Here is a 19560-nt window from a genome sequence, read left to right as displayed (position 1 = left end):
GCGCCTTCCTTGGTAACCAATGCCGACACTGCAGTTTTTTGCCATTGGGCAAACCCGCCTAACACGGCATCTTCTGATTGGATACGATGAAGGGGGTGTGAAATTAGACCTCATAACATCACTTACACAGGCGGCGAACTTCTGAGTTCCCTTGGACCGCGTTTTCCCTTTTCCAGAGCGGAAGTGAGCGCTGCCCCTAGAGATCCATGGGGAATCTAGAAGTTTAGTATAGCTGTGATTGGGCAGGAGTGTGTTCACAGAGAAGTAAAATGTAGCAGAGCGAGTTTATGCTCTAACTCAGATAGTATTTCTTGTGGGAAATGCTGTTTTTAGTTTTTCAATATTTAAAAGCACCTCTTGTCTGCATGCTGCATTCAACGGAAGCAGCACAAGGATTCTACATGCAACTGAGTGCTGCATTTGTGCTGGGAGGGGGTTTAGGAGTGCAACTGAAGGGGACTGGCTTTTCGAGCCACCTGAGGGCTGTCGTGTATGAACAGGTAATCCAAACTTGCAATTTTAACAGTAGAACACACTGCAGGGTGGTCATAGGCCACTCTCTCAGTTCCTCAAAATGGAGATAATGGGCTGTGTTTTAAAACACACACACCCTTTATCTGTAAGTAGTCAATTATTAGATTTTTCACAAAATGGCCTCTTGGCAAACCAATATTTGATTATGAATAATCATGTGATTTCTCCTCCAATACTCTGGTCTGGCATATTGTAAATCAGTTATTAGCTAAATATGGGTAATTGCATGATAAAACAAATTCTGAGGTTTGGAAAATAGAATCACAGAATCATAGAATAGTAGGCTTGGAAGGGGCCTATAAGACCATTGAGTCCAACCTCCTGCTCAATGCAGGAATCTAAGTCACAGCATCCCTGACAGATGGCTGTCCAGCTTCATCCTGAATGCCTCCAGTGTGGGAGAGCTCACCACCTCCCTAGGTAATTGTTTCCATTGTCGTATTGCTCTAACAGTAAGTTTTTCCTGATGTTCAGATGGAATCTGGCTTCCTGTAACTTGAGCCCATGATTCTGTGTCCTGCACCCTGGGATGATGGAGAAGAGATCCTGGCCTTCCTCTCTGTGACAACCTTTCAAGTACTTGAAGAGTGCTACCACATCCCCCCTCAGTCTTCTCTTCTCAAGGCTAAACATGCCCAGTTCTTTCAGTCTCTCCTCATAGGGCTTTGTTTCCAGTCCCCTGATCATCTTTGTTGCCCTCCTCTGAACCCTCCCCAGTTTGTCTGCATCCTTCCTAAAGTGTGGCGCCCAGAACTGGATACAATATTCCAGAAGAGGCCTAATCAGTGCTGAGTAGAAGGGAACTAGTACTTCCCAGGATTTGGAAGCTATGCTTCTGTTAATGCAAAATAGCATTGGCCTTTTTTGCAGCCACATCCCATTGTTGGCTCATATTCAGCTTGTGATCGACAACAATTCCAAGATCCTTCTCACTTGTAGTATTGTTGAGCCAAGTATCCCCCATCTTGTAACTGTGCATTTGATTTCTTCTTCCTAGGTGCAGAACTTGGCATTTCTCGGTATTCTGTTGTTTTCAGCCCAGCACTCCAGTCTATCAAGATCATTTTGAATTTTGTTTCTGTCTTCCAAGGTATTAGCTATCCTGTCCCATTTTGTGTCATCTGCAAATTTGATCAGCATTCCCTGCACCTCCTCTTCCAAGTAATTAATAAAAATGTTGAAGAGCACTGGGCCACTTGTTACCTCTCCCCAGTTTGAGGAGATCCGATTGATAAGCACTCTTTGACTTCGATTCTGTAGCCAACTGTGGATCCACGTGATAGTTGTTTCATCTTTTTAGGGGTGTTTTTACCCCACTCTTCAGCCAAAAAAGGCTTTCAGAGTGGCTTACAAAGATGAATATTAAGATACTTTTAGCCCACTTTTACTTAGTTTGCTAATCCGGAGATCATGGGGCACTTCATCAAAAGCTTTGCTGAAGTCGAGGTATATGATGTCCACAGCATTCCCACAGTCCACAAGGGGAATCAAAAAAATCAAAGTTAATTTGATCAAAAAATGAGATTAGATTCATCTGGCAGGATTTGTTCTTGACAAATCCATGTTGGCTTCAAGTCAACACTGCATTGTTTTCAAGGTGCTTACAGATAGATTGTTTTATAATCTGCTCCAGAATTTTCCCAGGGATTGATGTCAGACTGATTGGTCTGTAATTCCCAGGTTCCTCCTTTTTGCCCTTTTTGAAGATAGGGACATTAGCCTTCCTCCAATCATCTGGCACTTCACCCATTGTGTCGCCCCAGCCGTGGGCATTGAACTCTTAGGTTAGAGGTGCCAAGATAGTGATAAATCAGACTCAAAGGTTTACTTACAAGGAGTACTTTATTGGGTAACTTACAGCACACAGGCATACCCAATGGTTGGATCAGACAGCTTCTCTGAACCAAGAGCCATTGGGTCAAATGGGTCAAATATACAATACATGTTAGCAATAAGCAGCATAACAGCAGCAAGCGCCCCCTAGCGGGCATTCCCAGCATAGGCTAGCAGTGTTTGGTTCTCAAGCACAGCCACCTGTAAACAAACTTTGCTTCCCAGGCAGAGTGCTTGGTAAGGCTTTCTACTCATTAGCAAGGAATGCACTGAGAAGACTGTTGTCGGCCTTTTGAATCATCTTCACATGCTCAGAGGCTTCCTAGCAAGGGAATTGCACCAATAATAAACTTAAGCAAGCATTATGGATCTCTAGGGCCCTCTAACACTATAAATGACTTGGCTACGCTCCTGGGGCCCATACATCTGTTCTCCATGATTTCTCAAAGATAATAGACAGTGGTTCTGAGAGTTCTTCTGCCAGTTCCTTTATTACTCTAGGGTGCAGTTTATCTGGCCCTGGCGATTTGAACTCATTCAAAGTAATTAGGTGTTCCTTGACCATATGCCTATCAAGCTCAAGCAGCAATCCTGCCCCTTCAGCCTGTACTTCACCTTTGCCAGGGGGGTCATAGACCCTCTTTCGGGAGATGACTGAGCCAAAGTAGGAATTGAGCGCTTCTGCCTTTTCTTTGTCATCTGTTATCATTTTGCCATCCTTATTTAATAGCTGAACCACCATTTCTTTCCTCTGTCTTTTACTATGCACATATCTGAAGAAAGCCTTTTTGTTGCTTTTAGCATCTCTCGCTAACCTCAGCTCATTCTCAGCTTTAGCCTTCCTGATGCCATCCCTGCAATTCTGTGCTACCTGCCTGTACTCTTCCTTTGTAGCTTGGCCTTCTTTCCACTTCCTTTATGTGTGCTTTTTTATTTTCAGGTCATCTCTAAGCTTGTTGTGAAGCCACACTGGCTTCTTCTGTTGTCTTCCACCTTTTTTTCTTGTTGGAATTGTTTGTAATTGTGCCTTGAGAATTTCCTTTTTTAAAAACTTTTTTAAAAACATCTTGGACTCCTTTTCTCATTGGGATCACTTGCCATGGGACCTTACTGATCATTGTTCTGCGTTTATTAAAATTGGCTTTCCTAAAATCCAGGGTACGCGTTTGTCTACACTCGGCTTTTGCTTCCTTTAGAACCAAGAACTCAAGTATAACGTGGTCACTTTCCCCCAGAGTTCCCGTAACTGCTACTTTATCCACTAAGTCATCTCTGTTGGTTAGGATCAAGTCAAGGATAGCTGATCCTCTAGTTCCTTCCTCTACTTTCTGTAGGAGGAAGTTATCTGCAACACAAGACAGGAATCTCTTGGAGGGGCCAAATAAACTATATAATTCAAAATTTGATTAAAAAATAAAGTAGAAATTTTAGTAATCATATTCATCTGGAACAATCACAGATTCCTTTTTAAAAGTGAGATAAAGATATACAAATACAGGAACAAAAATGGACCAGGATCTTCAATATACCAGTTACTTTAATGAGAGTCTGAAAGAAAACCTTTTCGAAATCATATATCAATTGTATCATGCTCCATATGAGTTAAGTAAAATCTGTCCTAACACTTCAGATAACTGCTGGAGGTGTGGTGTCAACTGCCTAGAGCAGATCTTATCCATATATTTTGAAACTGTCCAAGCATTAAACTGTTCTGGAATGGAACTTTTGTTACATTCCATCAGATTACCTGATTCCAACTATTAGCTAATCTTAAGACTATTTTACTGTGCTATTTGAAAAATGAATCTGTAGATTTACAACTTATATTAGGAGAAGGATGTATACAGGCCAACAATGGAAAATGTCAGAACCACCTAGTATTTCAGATTGGTTTGGGAAAATCTGGGATATATCTTTTTATTGCTGTTGCAAGAATATTTTACCCAAGGACAATGTAACAACATGACAAATTTGTACAAAGATTGTTATTTTTTTTGAACATTTAAAAGACAAGGTCCAATCATATATATTACAGTTTTCTTTATTACTATTTTTTTCTTATTTAGTGGCAGAGCAATCCTGTGGTCCTTGGGAGAGTATCCCAGGGACCACAGGATACCAGCTTGATACCACCAGCATCTCCCTACTGAGAGAGGGCACAGAAGAGAGACCGCCCAGATAGACTGTAAGCAAGCTTTACCACTGTGTCTTCTACCTCTGGCTGCCCCAGAGAGACTTTCTGGAGGCCAGAAAACGCTGCCTCTCTTTGCAGAACTGGACCCCTGACCTTGCACTCTCTCCAAGAGACCTTCTGCCAGCTGCAAGAGATTGCATCAGCCCACTGTTGCATAAAAAGGTGGGCAGCCTGGGCAGGGCTACCACCAATGGGGGTTGCCCCTTTGGGAGAGCTACTTGCTTGTTCATCTGCCTGCCAACTGTATATATATTATTTGACCTACAATTCTTGCCTGCTGGTGGGATGATGTGTTTTTAAAAGGTACAGACGAAGGTACAGGGAGCAGCCATTGGAACAGTAAAGGGCAGATATAGTGGTTGGAGGCTGCTGAGTTGTTATGGGGGTGGGAAGCACAACAGGGTGTTGGTTGCTCCCAAGTTGTCTCCCATATCAGATGGGCCCAACTATGCCCATCTGGGTTCTTGGTGTTCCAGCAGGCAAGACCGGGGGGGGCAGGGAGGTGGAGTCACATGTGGAATCTACCTTGCCAGGAGTGGCTCAGGACTTCATGTCCCTCATGGCAACCATAGGTCTGTCCCAATTAGTATCTGGCCTCACTCATTTGGCAGGGCACACTTTAGGGCTCGTCTTATGCATAGGATGGGATGAAGGTGATCTGGGGGTGGAGGAACTTCCTATAGTTCTGTTGTTTCCCGCCTCCCAGCTGAGCAGAGCAGAGCAGAGCAAGCTGCTCCAGCTGGTCCAGGGACTACAGAAGCAGGCAAGCTCCCAGAGAGCGAGCGAACAGAGCGAGCGAACAGGGGGAGCAAACAGGAGTTGGCCAGGGGAGTTGCAGTGGTTGAAGAGACAAAGGAGACAGAGGCTAAGAGGTAAGTGGGTTGCAGGAAGCCCAGGGCGCTGCCCTTTATCCTTCTGACTGGCTGTGAGCTCACCAGGAGCTTCTGAGAGCTCCAACTGAATTGGAGGGGTGTGGCCTGAGTACTCCCAGCAGCTGACTGGGCGGGAAGCTTCAGTCTGTTTCCCGCCTCCCAGCTGAGCAGAGCAGAGCAGAGCAAGCTGCTCCAGCTGGTCCAGGGACTACAGAAGCAGGCAAGCTCCCAGAGAGCGAGCGAACAGAGCGAGCAAACAGGGGGAGCAAACAGGAGTTGGCCAGGGGAGTTGCAGTGGTTGAAGAGACAAAGGAGACAAAGGAGACAGAGCCTAAGAGGTAAGTGGGTTGCAGGAAGCCCAGGGCGCTGCCCTTTATCCTTCTGACTGGCTGTGAGCTCACCAGGAGCTTCTGAGAGCTCCAACTGAATTGGAGGGGTGTGGCCTGAGTACTCCCAGCAGCTGACTGGGCGGGAAGCTTCAGTCTGTTTCCCGCCTCCCAGCTGAGCAGAGCAGAGCAGAGCAAGCTGCTCCAGCTGGTCCAGGGACTACAGAAGCAGGCAAGCTCCCAGAGAGCGAGCGAACAGAGCGAGCGAACAGGGGGAGCAAACAGGAGTTGGCCAGGGGAGTTGCAGTGGTTGAAGAGACAAAGGAGACAAAGGAGACAGAGCCTAAGAGGTAAGTGGGTTGCAGGAAGCCCAGGGCGCTGCCCTTTATCCTTCTGACTGGCTGTGAGCTCACCAGGAGCTTCTGAGAGCTCCAACTGAATTGGAGGGGTGTGGCCTGAGTACTCCCAGCAGCTGACTGGGCGGGAAGCTTCAGTCTGTTTCCCGCCTCCCAGCTGAGCAGAGCAGAGCAGAGCAAGCTGCTCCAGCTGGTCCAGGGACTACAGAAGCAGGCAAGCTCCCAGAGAGCGAGCGAACAGAGCGAGCGAACAGGGGGAGCAAACAGGAGTTGGCCAGGGGAGTTGCAGTGGTTGAAGAGACAAAGGAGACAAAGGAGACAGAGCCTAAGAGGTAAGTGGGTTGCAGGAAGCCCAGGGCGCTGCCCTTTATCCTTCTGACTGGCTGTGAGCTCACCAGGAGCTTCTGAGAGCTCCAACTGAATTGGAGGGGTGTGGCCTGAGTACTCCCAGCAGCTGACTGGGCGGGAAGCTTCAGTCTGTTTCCCGCCTCCCAGCTGAGCAGAGCAGAGCAAGCTGCTCCAGCTGGTCCAGGGACTACAGAAGCAGGCAAGCTCCCAGAGAGCGAGCGAACAGAGCGAGCGAACAGGGGGAGCAAACAGGAGTTGGCCAGGGGAGTTGCAGTGGTTGAAGAGACAAAGGAGACAAAGGAGACAGAGGCTAAGAGGTAAGTGGGTTGCAGGAAGCCCAGGGCGCTGCCCTTTATCCTTCTGACTGGCTGTGAGCTCACCAGGAGCTTCTGAGAGCTCCAACTGAATTGGAGGGGTGTGGCCTGAGTACTCCCAGCAGCTGACTGGGCGGGAAGCTTCAGTCTGTTTCCCGCCTCCCAGCTGAGCAGAGCAGAGCAGAGCAAGCTGCTCCAGCTGGTCCAGGGACTACAGAAGCAGGCAAGCTCCCAGAGAGCGAGCGAACAGAGCGAGCGAACAGGGGGAGCAAACAGGAGTTGGCCAGGGGAGTTGCAGTGGTTGAAGAGACAAAGGAGACAAAGGAGACAGAGCCTAAGAGGTAAGTGGGTTGCAGGAAGCCCAGGGCGCTGCCCTTTATCCTTCTGACTGGCTGTGAGCTCACCAGGAGCTTCTGAGAGCTCCAACTGAATTGGAGGGGTGTGGCCTGAGTACTCCCAGCAGCTGACTGGGCGGGAAGCTTCAGTCTGTTTCCCGCCTCCCAGCTGAGCAGAGCAGAGCAGAGCAAGCTGCTCCAGCTGGTCCAGGGACTACAGAAGCAGGCAAGCTCCCAGAGAGCGAGCGAACAGAGCGAGCGAACAGGGGGAGCAAACAGGAGTTGGCCAGGGGAGTTGCAGTGGTTGAAGAGACAAAGGAGACAAAGGAGACAGAGCCTAAGAGGTAAGTGGGTTGCAGGAAGCCCAGGGCGCTGCCCTTTATCCTTCTGACTGGCTGTGAGCTCACCAGGAGCTTCTGAGAGCTCCAACTGAATTGGAGGGGTGTGGCCTGAGTACTCCCAGCAGCTGACTGGGCGGGAAGCTTCAGTCTGTTTCCCGCCTCCCAGCTGAGCAGAGCAGAGCAGAGCAAGCTGCTCCAGCTGGTCCAGGGACTACAGAAGCAGGCAAGCTCCCAGAGAGCGAGCGAACAGAGCGAGTGCACAGGGGGAGCAAACAGGAGTTGGCCAGGGGAGTTCGGCAGGGGAGGTCAAGGGGGAGGCCCCTAACATTTTTTTTTTAACTAACTTTTTCCCATTTATTTGTCTTGTAACACACACTTCCACACCAGTGGGACTCTGCTTTTAACCTCTACTGAGTAGAGGAGCAGGCACAGGCTAGTCTAGAACAATCACAAAGCTAGACACAAAAAGGGAAAAGGGGCTATGGAAGGACAAGACTCTCCAGTGGTGGTGACCTGCAAGGTGTGTGCAATGTTTGTTTTCTTGCCTGAGAACAACATGGCCTACACCTGCAACAAGTGCAAGTTGATCACGCTGCTGGAGGAAAAAGTAAGTGGACTGGAGCGGCGACTGTCAACCCTCCGGGGAATAAGAGAACACGAAGAGTTCTTGGACAGAATGGGGGAACTACAGCAGCAAAGGGCAGACCAGAAGCTTGAAGAGCAACAGCAAGATGAGGCAGAAGTGGGAAATGCTGAGGAGAAGAAAAATGGAGTAGAGGATACTCCTTGGAAAACGGTGACAGTTAGGAGAAGAAGAACTAGACGCCACTCTGCACCAGTGGAAGCGGTGGAGCTGTGGAACCGATTCCAGGTACTTGCAGATGAGACTGGAGGACAGCCTGCAGAGGAAGAATCACAGGGGAACCTGCATGAGAGTGAGCAAGAGGCTAAAGGTCAGTCAAACAGAGGCGATGAAACCCAGGCCTACAAGAAGAAGAAGAGAAGAGTGGTAGTAGTGGGAGACTCCTTGCTGCGTGGGATCGAGACCCAAGTATGTCGCGAAGACCCGTGGACTCGCCAGGTATGTTGTCTCCCGGGAGGACAGATTAGAGACGTGACTGAAAGGTTGCCTGCACTCATAAAGCCCACTGACAGGTATCCCTTTCTTCTCATCCATGTGGGAACAAATGATACCGCCAAGCGGAGCTACGAAGAGATCACGTCAGACTTTGAAGCTTTGGGAAGGAAACTCAAGAACTTTGGGGCCCAGATAGTTTTCTCATCCATCCTTCCAGTAGTTAGAAGAGGGATAGAAAGGGAACGAAAAATACTCCGGGTGAATGACTGGCTACGAAGGTGGTGCCGACGAGAGAGATTTGGATTCTGGGACCACGGGCTATACTTCCTGGAAGATGGGCTGTTGGCTAGGGATGGGTTGCACCTCACAAAGGCTGGGAAGAATGTGTTTGGACACAGCATGAAGAACTTCATCAGGAGGGCTTTAAACTGAATCCTACGGGGAAGGGAGATGTAATGTTGGGGGTAACAATGGACGTAGGCGCATGCACTGCAATGGAGAGAACAGCGCTGATAGCGCCCAATAATAGTCTTCAGACACATGTAGGAAGAAAGCCAGACTATGAAGCACATGGTCTTCGATGTCTATATACTAATGCCCAGAGTATGGGAAACAAACAGAATGAACTTGAACTCTTAATACAGGAGGGAAATTATGACTTGATAGGTATAACTGAGACTTGGTGGGATGACTCTCATGACTGGAATACAGCAGTTGAAGGATATAACTTGTTCAAAAAGAACAGGAGGAACAGAAAGGGAGGCGGGGTTGCACTGTATGTGAAAAATACATATCTCTGCACAGAAATACAGGAGGAGGAGCTTGGTAGCCCCATCGAGAGCATCTGGGTTGAAATAAATGGAGCAAAGAATAAAAGGAACCTGGTGGTCGGAGTCTACTACCGGCCACCCAATCAAGGAGAAGCCAAGGATGAAACTTTTGAAAAGCAAATAGCCAATGTTTTAAGGAAGCATGGTGTAGTAGTAATGGGGGACTTCAATTTCCCCGATATTTGTTGGGAGACAAATTCTGCAAAACATGGCCCCTCCAGGAAATTCCTGACTTGTGTGGCGGATAACTTCCTCCTACAGAAAGTAGAGGAAGGAACTAGAGGATCGGCTATCCTTGACTTGATCCTAACCAACAGAGATGACTTAGTGGATAAAGTAGCAGTTACAGGAACTCTGGGGGAAAGCGACCATGTTGTACTTGAGTTCTTGGTTCTAAGGGAAGCAAAAGCCGAGTGTACTCAAACGCGTACCCTGGATTTTAGGAAAGCTGATTTTAATAAACTCAGAACAATGATCAGTAAGGTCCCATGGCAAACAATGCTAGCGAGAAAAGGAGTCCAAGATGGGTGGGAACTTTTAAAAAAGGAAATTCTCAAGGCACAATCACAAACCATTCCAACAAGAAGAAAAGGTGGAAGACAACAGAAGAAGCCAATGTGGCTTCACAAAAAGCTTAGGGATGACCTGAAAACAAAAAAGGACACATATAAGAAGTGGAAAGAAGGCCAAGTAACAAAGGAAGAGTACAGGCAGGTAGCACAGAATTGCAGGGATGGCGTCAGGAAGGCTAAAGCGGAGAACGAGGTGAGGTTAGCGAGGGATGCTAAAAACAACAAAAAGGCTTTCTTCAGCTACGTGCATAGTAAAAGGCAGAGGAAAGAAATGGTTGTTCAGCTATTAAATAAGGATGGCAAAATGATAACAGATGACAAAGAAAAGGCAGAGGTGCTCAATTCCTACTTTGGCTCAGTCTTCTCCCAAAAGAGGGTCTATGACCCCCCTGGCAAAGGCGAAGTACAGGCTGAAGGGGCAGGATTGCAGCTTGAGATCGACAGGCATATGGTCAAGGAACACCTCATTACTTTGAATGAGTTCAGATCTCCAGGGCCAGATGAACTGCATCCTAGAGTAATAAAGGAACTGGCAGAAGAACTCTCAGAACCGCTGTCTATTCTCTTTGAGAAATCATGGAGGACCGGGGAAGTGCCAGATGACTGGAGGAGGGCTAACGTTGTCCCTATCTTCAAAAAGGGTAAAAAGGAGGAACCTGGGAACTACAGACCAGTCAGTCTGACATCAATCCCTGGGAAAATTCTGGAGCAGATCATAAAGCAATCCATCTGGAAGCACCTTGACAACAATGCCGTGATTACTCGAAGCCAACATGGATTTGTCAAAAACAAGTCCTGCCAGACAAATCTGATCTCATTTTTTGATCAAGTCACCTCCCTTGTAGACCGTGGGAATGCTGTAGACATCATATACCTCGACTTCAGCAAAGCTTTCGACAAAGTGCCCCATGATATCCTGATGAGCAAACTTGCTCGAAGTGGGCTAGATGAAACAACGATCATGTGGATCCACAGTTGGCTACAGAATCGGACTCAAAGAGTGCTTATCAATGGGACCTTCTCAAGCTGGGGAGAGGTAACGAGCGGGGTACCGCAGGGCTCAGTCCTGGGCCCAGTGCTCTTCAACATTTTTATTAACGACTTGGAGGAGGAGGTGCAGGGAATGCTGATCAAATTTGCAGATGACACAAAATTGGGAGGGATAGCTAATACTTTGGAAGACAGAAACAAAATTCAAAGTGATCTGGATAGACTGGAGTGCTGGGCAGAAAACAACAGAATGGCATTTAATAGGGACAAATGCCAAGTTCTGCACCTAGGAAAAAGAAACCAAATGCACAGTTACAAGATGGGGGATACGTGGCTCAACCACACTACGAGCGAGAAGGATCTTGGAATTGTCGTCGATCACAAGCTGAATATGAGCCAACAATGTGATGTGGCTGCAAAAAAGGCAAATGCTATTTTGGGCTGCATTCATAGAAGCATCGCTTCCAAATCCCGGGAAGTACTAGTTCCCCTCTACTCAGCACTGGTTAGGCCTCATCTGGAGTACTGTGTCCAGTTCTGGGCACCACACTTTAAGAAGGATGCAGACAAGCTGGAGAGGGTTCAAAGGAGGGCAACAAAGATGATCAGGGGACTGGAAACAAAGCCCTATGAAGAGAGACTGAAAGAACTGGGCATGTTTAGCCTTGAGAAGAGAAGACTGAGGGGAGATATGATAGCACTCTTCAAGTACTTGAAAGGTTGTCACAGAGAAGAAGGCCAGGATCTCTTCTTGATCATCCCAGAGTGCAGGACACGGAATAATGGGCTCAAGTTACAGGAAGCCAGATTCCGGCTGAACATCAGGAAAAACTTCCTGAGTGTCAGAGCAATACGGCAATGGAACCAATTACCTGGGGAGGTGGTGGGCTCTCCCACACTGGAGGCCTTTAAGACGAGGCTGGACAGCCATTTGTCAGGGATGCTCTGACTTGGATTCCTGCATTGAGCAGGGGGTTGGACTCGATGGCCTTGTAGGCCCCTTCCAACCCTACTATTCTATGATTCTATGATTCTATGTTGTTGTGGACAGATCACTATCTTGCGGAGTTTAGACTGCTGGGACTCAGAGCCTCTGTGGTGGCCTGGGGCAGATTAAGATAATCCGCTCCAGGAGACTGATGGATCCAGATGGTTTTTTGATGGCTCTTGGGAATTTCCCTGTCATCTTGGCAGGGGATTCTGTTGAAGCCCTGGTTAATCTCTGGAATGGCCGGGTGGTTGACACAATTGCTCCTGAGCATCTTTCCCATGGATTGGAGCCTAACAAGCCCTGTTTTTCCAGGGTGCTGTGGGCGATGAAATGAGTACAACATCAACTAGAGTGACATTGGCAGAAACCTTGAAACAAGTCTGATCGAAGATGGGTTAGAGCTCATTTGAAAACCTACTCGATGGCAATGAGAGAGGCAAAGAAAGTGCACTTTTCTGCCACTACTGCATCTGCACAGAGTTGCCCAGTGAGTTTTTTGGGGTGATCAGAGGCCTATCATACTCCTTCCCACAAGAAGAGAAAGTGGACCACTCAATACCCTGCTGTGACCAATTTATGAAATACTTTGCAGTTAAAATCCATCGTATCTGTGCTGACTTGGATGCCATATTTGATACAGATCCAGTAGATATAACGTTGGCCCCTGCTTGCCCAGTTACAATAGATACTTTTAAATTTGTACAGTGCAAGGATGTGAACAGGATCCTTGGAGAAGTGAGGCCTACGAGTTGTGTGCTGGACCCTTGCCCTTCCTGGCTTATAGAAGTGGCTGGCTGAGTGGGTATAATGGTAGTGGTGAGCACCTCTATACAATCAGGTTTGGTTCCATGTTGCCTAAAAGAGGTGCTGGTAAGACCTTTGTGTGTGTGTGGTGTTTTTTTTAAAAACCATCTCCCTGAACCCCACTGTATTGGATAATTTTTGGCCAGTCTCTAGTATTCCATTCTTGGCCAAGGTGCTGGAGCATATGGTGGCTTCTCAGCTCCATGGATTTGTGGATGATGCGGATTATCTAGATCCATTTCAATCTGGCTTCAGGCTTGGTGATGGGATTGAGACTGCTTTGGCCACCTTGGCAGATGAAGCTTAATCTAGACAAGACAGAGATGCTCCTGTTTAGTCAAAAGGCAGATCAGGGAAAGGGATACAACCTGTGCCGGATGGGGTTATGCTCTCCCTGAAGATTCAGGCTCAGAGTTCGGATGTACTTCTGGATTCGGCCTTGAACCTGGATGCCCAGGTTCTGTTGATGGCCAGGAGTGCATTTGTGCAGCTGAGGCTAGTGGGTCAACTGCACCTGTTTCTAGAGATGTCTGATCTGACCACAGTTACATATGCCTTTGTTACATCCTGTTTGGACTACTGTAACATGCTCTACATAGGGCTGCCTTCAAAAACTGTTGGAAATATCAGCTGGTCTATAAAATCCTGTACTGCTTGGGACCAGGCTACCTGAAAGACCACCTTCTCCTATACAAGCCTGCCTTCAGGATCATATAGGAGGTCTTCAGGAGAGGCCCTTCTTTCGATACTGTCATCTTCAGAGGTGAGTTTGGTGGTGAGGGTTTTCTCAGTGGCCACTCCCAGGCTGTGGAACTCCCTGCTGAGGGAGGCTAGGTTGGCTCCCTCTCTGCTGTCCTTCCTCCAGCAGGCAAAGGCCATTTTATTCAAGCAGGCCTTTGGTGGTTAAGTGGGTCTGTTGAGCTGAATGCTGTTTTTACTCTGTGGTTGTTGTGTTTTTAATTGTTTTAATGTATTTGCTTGTTATTTTTATCTAGTTTTATTAGTGATTGTAAGCTGCCTTGAGTGCCATTTTTGGTAGAAAAGTGGGGTTCAAATCAAATAAAAAATAATATGTTGAATTCCTCCTCCCAAGGCTGTAGATGCTTCTACAACTTCAGCAGGGAGAATCCGACATCAGAGCATTCTGCCTCCCCCTCGCAGCTTCAGCGCAAAGTACTGCAATGCCTGCTCCTCCAAGGTCGCTGCAGCATTGGAGGCGCAGAGGGCAAAAAGGAGGCAGGATGGTCAGTGGGCAGGGGAGAAGCCAGGATCTGTAGGATCCTACAGCTCTCCATCACCATTCCTGTCCACTGCAGGTGAATCACCGAGATAGGCTCGAAGTTGTTGTTTCTTTTAAGAAGCAACAGGAGGCAAAATCATTTCTGTATTCCTCCCACCCTGCCTTGCTCTTGCCGGCAGGGCATATAGACAGAGGGCTCCAGCCTCTGAATTTACTCCCCCCCCCATTTTTGTATATTTGTTTGTTATAGTTATATGCATTTTGTTATGGTTTTGTGTAGTGTTTTATGTTAAAATTAGTGTAAAGACTTAAAAAAAAAACCTAAAAAACGAACATCACACTATCCTTTTCAAATTATATAAGATCTGAAATAGAAAGAGCATGAACTCCTTGCTGCCTTTTGTTTCCAGATGGAAACACTGATGTCTTATCATAGCTACACTAAAATAATGGGAATTATTTTCCTATGGGAAACTCTGACTTGCTTTGGGGAAGTGAAAAATGGTGCACATCCTCCAAAATGACATCAGGTAGATCTGGAGGGCTCTGGCTCTGTTTCTCTTCATTTTCTTATGCTAAGATCGGACTAAATCAGAGCCAGGGCCATTACTACAGCATCATGACTTTAACAGCACCCAGGCCAATGCCTCTGGAAACAGCACACCTGCAAGGCATGAAGATGACAGTCCTCTTCCCTTTTTCTTCACCCTCTAGAATTCAGAAGTATACCTTTAGCATTAATGGGCAATAATTGTTGGTAGACTTAACCTCCATGAATTTTTCTAATATACACGTACAGGTTATTACTTGATGTTACAAGTGTCATACAAAGAATTGCTTTGCTAGATCAGACCAAAGTCCATGAAGTTTAACATTATATTTCCATGAGACTGATACTTTTGAAATCAGATGAGCAGGAGCTAAAAAGTGATGATCCTCCCATTGTTTGTCCGTAGGAGCTGATATCTTCTCTTACATACAGTCAGGGCCAGAAATATTGGAACAAGGATAACTGTTGAATGTGGTGGAACATGATCCAAAGCATACCACATCATCTGTCAGACATGGTGGAGGCAGGGTTATGGCATGGGCATGTATGGCTGCCAATGGAACCGGTCACTGGTGTTTATTGATGACCTGACTGCTGATCAAAGCAGCAGGATGAATTCCGAAGTGTATAGGGATATACTTTCTGCTCAGCTTCAGCCGAATGCTGCCCAACTGATAGGATGCCGCTTCATATTGCAGATGGATAATGACCCAAGACATACAGCAAAAGCTACCCAAGAGTTTCTCCAGGCAGAGAAGTGGGAAGTTCTTCAATGGCCAAGTCAGTCACCTGATCTCAACCCTATAGAGCATGCTTTTCACTTACTGAAGACAAGACTGAAGGCAGAAAGACCCACAAACAAGCAGCAGCTGAAGGCAGCTGCAGTAAAGGCCTGGCAAAGCATCTCGAGGGAGGAAACTCAGCATTTGGTCATGTCCATGGGTTCTAGACTTCAGGCAGTCATTGACTGCAAAGGATTTTCATCCAGGTATTAAAGGCAATCCTTAAGTTTGAAATGATGTTGGTTTGTTCCATTACTTATGAGCCACCAACGATGGGTGTGTGTGTGTATGCCACTGGCTGTACTTCCTGAATGGTTAGTGCCCCACTTTTGTCCAGCCCCTTGAATTACAGCTGAAAGTCCTGACTTTGCTCCCATCTGGGTGTGTTTCCTTTCAACTTCGATGTGGTGGTGTACAGAGGCCAACTGCCAAAACAGTTATCCTTGTTCCAATATTTCTGGCCCTGACTCTGTGTGTGTGTGTGTGTGTGTGTATTTAAATTCAAAGTCAGGAGTTAGTTGCTCATCCCTTTTTGACTGCCTTCCTGTTGACCGATTATTGTGTAGCCCACTTCGCTGGAAAACTCTTGACAGACAGATTCCATGAACAACGGTTTTCACCATATTTCAAAGTTAGGAGCTGATTAATGTCCATAAAGCTTTTTTTCCAAGAATTAGGCTATCTTTTATAACAGTGTACTATATCAAAAATATCAAAAACATTAATATCAAAAACATGTCAAGTATAATTAAACAAACTTAATTGCAAATTGGAGCAAAATGAAGTATGAACACAAACAAGTCTCTGTCTTCATAAACACAGGTGCAGGCCAAAGTACACCGATATGCCAGTAACATATGGCCTGTAAACAATCATGTAGGGATTAAGAGACACCTACAGTCAAAAGTAATCCAGTCAAAGTTTAGTTATTGCTCAGAAAGGAAGACTGTAGCTGTTAAATTTAACAAAACATTTAAAAGTTCCTGTACATTTTTATAAACACAGGTGCAGGCCAAAGTACAAAGCCAGTAACATAGGGCCTGTAAATAAATCATAAAGAGATCCATGTTGCCAGGAGTCATGTGCACTCATTGGCAAATCTCAAGATTCACGTTGTCGATGGACCACAACAAGGACAAGTGGGGCTCTGCACCAAAACTGCAATGTTCTGAGTTGTAACTACTCTGTTCCATTGCTCCTCCCCATTTTCTGTCTCCAACAGTCACTCAGCATTCCTACTGAGCATCCTCAGTGGGCTTTAACACAGCTACATTAAAATCCAGGATTTTTCCATTGATTTCTTTTGACAGCTCAGTTCTGTCCCTGGGGGCATTTAAAGATAGCTTCTCAGTGTGAACCAGGGTGTGACCTATCCAGAAAATGAGATGGTTTTCTCTCCCTTTTATAACATCCATCTGCCTCTTTCTTTATCTTCCTCCAGCCACTCCATTCTGTTCCCCCTCCCGTTGTCAGTTCTGCCCCCCACCTGTTAGCTAACATTCCCTGCCATTGAACCATTGGGCTATGGGGTGGTGGGGAAGTGCTCCTGTATGTTTTTGCTTACTATTTTTTTGGTAACCAAACCGTGTGGTTACCCCAAGTCTGCTGATATCTCTCTCTTGCATGTTGATGGAACAGGATGACTTAAATCAGAAATAAAGGGAATGATACTGCCTCTAAACATAGAAGTTCTATGTAGTTCCTATGGGTAAAACTATTAGAAGACCTACCATCTCTGAATTTGTCTAATCCTTTCCTCCCTTTTTCTTTTGGTCTAAACAACTAGCTGCCAGCACAACTCATGGCAATGAAATGGAATTCATTTGCTAGTACGAAGAGGTCTACAGAGATGGGGGTAAATCAGAATCAAGGGTGTTGCTTCTCAAATAAGAGATGGTAGGTCTCATGCCTGGCTCAAAACCACACCATCCTTTGCACTCAAATATTTGTTCCCTTAATCTCTGATAGGAAGGACCTAAGTTTTGTTAGGTGATAAGACAGTTTGCACAGACTTGAAGCAATCTTATTATTACAAGAACTGATTTCCAGCAATCACAGTAGTTTTCAGAACTAAACCATAGCTAAAATATAGAATGGGATTTCACTCTCAGTACTCTGCCATTTAAATGGTAATAAAGATGAGTGTAGTCAAGGCCAGTTTAAGACATGCTGAAGCCCTAAGCCACATCAGGATTCAGAGGCCCATTCCATAAAAATAAAGAGAAAAAAGTGTATTACAGTATAATAAAAAGCGTAATGAAAGGGTACCACCCAGTGCTTGTAGTTAAACAGTGTTCGATAGCCTTCTCTGAAGGCGTGTATAAAAGCACTTAATAAAGTTGATTTGAACTTCTTTTAGACTGTGATAAGCTGCTAACAATAATCCCTCAGAGATGTTTAGTCTCTGTCAATTCTTCGATAAATCTAAGTATTTTTCTAGCTAGGCACTACATAAGAGATACCTGGCTCATCAAAGAGACTAAGGTTTTCTCAAAGGTATCTCCTATCACAGTTAATGTAACCAACCAAAAACTAGCCTGTACGTTCTCAGGTTTCCCCTTTTGCCCTGCTGAGAACTCCAATAGCCAAATCAACACTCAGACAAGAGGCTGCGTTTCCAAGGCTTTAATTCCATTTACCCTAATGAGGCATACAGATGCAAATTGCTAGACTCACAGACTACAAAGGAAAAGCCTTCAAGGAGTTCAAAGGGGAGCGAAAGTTGGTCTCTGTTCGGGGGGGGGGGGGGAAGGCAGCAAACTCTCTTAACTTAAGGGGTGGGAGGGGGAGAGCTCTCCCCCTCTCCCATGACACCTCTAGGCACAGCTGTTGACGTTGAGCCAATCGGGCAGAGCACCTAAGCTCAGCCCCAACGATTTCCCACTTGTGCCTGTGCCTTGCGTCTCAGAGTTCAGATTGTCCTTCCCTCACCTCCCCCTGTTCACTATCACTCACAGGGATGTGTGAAGGGAGGGCCTCTCTGTCCAGCTGTGCCTCTGAAGCCTGGAAAAGTTCCTCCTCCATGTGAAGCAGCTCTTCCTCAGAATCTGAACTGCTCTGACACTCTATATGCTCAAAGACAACCCTGACATTGGGCCTCACAAACAGGACTCTTCAGTATCTCTTCCTTCCTCCTCTCCTCCTGGGTCTTTCTTCTGTTCTTGTATCTTGCCCGTTATCATGTTGGCTCATTAGCTGTAACTGGCAGCCAACTCCCACTTCCTTTGGGGGTGCTGTAATTACATTCAGGTAGGGTGAGGAGCTAGCCAAACCTCCCCCCCACCACCACATGGTTTCTCACACACTGGCTCTAATCTGCACTTACTGCCTCTAATAGTAAATGCTGTGTTGCCATGCTTTCTCTATATAAGGCAGCTCTGCTGTAAGTCACACCAGACTTTCCAACTTATTTAAGCCAAAGCAATTTCAATTATAATACATCTTGGTTATCTTCAACATATTTAGAGGCCCCTCATAATATGAGGCCCTAAACTGTGGCTTACATGGTTTGTTCCTAAATCCAGCACTGAGGGTAGTGATGAGGAAAACAGATGAGTGCATATGGGTAGAGTTATTTTCCTCACAGAGCAAGAAGAGCCTTCTCCCACCCACAATAGCTCTTCTTGCTCTGTGAGGAAAATAACTCTACCCATATGCACTAGCTCAAAGGACATGGCTTTCAGGCAAGATTTAATTATATTTTTATCCTGCTTTTAAGACAAATATTGTCTCCCAAGGAGCTTATGTTAAACAATGAGAAATACAGGCCCTACCCTCAAACTTACAAACTAAAAAGAGAAAACCTACAAGAGAAGAGGAATGGAGGGGAAAGATAGTGGGGAGATAAGTTTGACAATGTGAGAACTAGGTAGTAACTGGCCAGACTGATCTTCCCTTATGTTTTTAACTTCCAAGGAATAGAGGACAAAGCACAGGCTATTCCAGTACAATCAGAAAGCCAGAAACATAAAGGGAATAGACTATGGAAGGAAAAGACTCTCCAGTGATGGTGACCTGCAAGGTCTGTGCCATGTTTGTTTTCTTGCCTGAGATCAACATGGCCTACATGTGCAACAAGTGCAAGTTGATCACGCTGTTGGAAGAAAAAGTAAGAGGACTGGAGCGGTGAGTGTCGACCCTCCGGGGAATAAGAGAAGAGTTCTTGAACAGAACGGTGGAACTGAACAGAATGGTGGAATTACAGCAGCAAAGTGAAGAACAAAAGCTAGAAGAGCAACAGTAAGATGAGGCAGAAGAGGAAAATGCTGAG

At 46.1% G+C, this 19560-nt stretch overlaps 2 protein-coding genes across 5 annotated transcripts; both read left to right on the top strand.

Moving 5' to 3' along the window:
- Nucleotides 1–153: 153 nt before the first annotated feature.
- Nucleotides 154–15520, top strand: LOC146344366 (uncharacterized). Of its 4 annotated transcripts, XM_084857155.1 has the most exons (5): nucleotides 199–500; nucleotides 869–954; nucleotides 1532–1624; nucleotides 4434–4552; nucleotides 4640–4723. In XM_084857155.1, exons 1-4 carry the CDS (start codon nucleotides 493–495, stop codon nucleotides 4547–4549), a joined length of 303 nt encoding a protein of 100 aa, XP_084713281.1. In that variant the 5' UTR covers nucleotides 199–492; the 3' UTR covers nucleotides 4550–4552; nucleotides 4640–4723. The 4 variants fall into 4 exon arrangements, 1 of the variants encoding a protein (XP_084713281.1); XR_014792200.1 differs by lacking the exons at nucleotides 1532–1624; nucleotides 4434–4552; nucleotides 4640–4723 and adding an exon at nucleotides 15207–15520 and having other exon boundaries at nucleotides 154–954; XR_014792201.1 differs by lacking the exons at nucleotides 869–954; nucleotides 1532–1624; nucleotides 4434–4552; nucleotides 4640–4723 and adding an exon at nucleotides 12227–12282 and having other exon boundaries at nucleotides 423–500.
- LOC146344367 (uncharacterized) lies at nucleotides 4794–9377 on the top strand. Its single transcript, XM_084857153.1, has 2 exons — nucleotides 4794–5398; nucleotides 5729–9377. The coding sequence occupies exon 2, from the start codon at nucleotides 7935–7937 to the stop codon at nucleotides 8961–8963; it is 1029 nt and encodes a 342-aa protein (XP_084713279.1). The 5' UTR covers nucleotides 4794–5398; nucleotides 5729–7934; the 3' UTR covers nucleotides 8964–9377.
- Nucleotides 15521–19560: the final 4040 nt, after the last annotated feature.

The sequence above is a fragment of the Heloderma suspectum genome, chromosome 5 (assembly GCF_057233095.1).
Source record: "Heloderma suspectum isolate Gila_16-S chromosome 5, 16-S_ref, whole genome shotgun sequence".
In the NCBI taxonomy this organism is placed as follows: domain Eukaryota; kingdom Metazoa; phylum Chordata; class Lepidosauria; order Squamata; family Helodermatidae; genus Heloderma; species Heloderma suspectum.
The sequence above is the reverse complement of the archived record's forward strand: the minus strand, read 5'-3'. Positions and strand labels throughout refer to the sequence as shown.

Excerpts from the sequence above, each read along its gene's own strand:
- LOC146344366 (XM_084857155.1), top strand. Across the intron at positions 955-1,531 it reads AGAGCTCACCACCTCCCTAG|GTGCAGAACTTGGCATTTCT; the intron begins GTAATTGTTTCC and ends TCTTCTTCCTAG. Across the intron at positions 1,625-4,433 it reads TTTTGTTTCTGTCTTCCAAG|TGGCAGAGCAATCCTGTGGT; the intron begins GTATTAGCTATC and ends TTTCTTATTTAG.
- LOC146344367 (XM_084857153.1), top strand. The coding sequence starts at position 7,935 with ATGGAAGGACAAGACTCTCCAGTGGTGGTGACCTGCAAGGTGTGTGCA.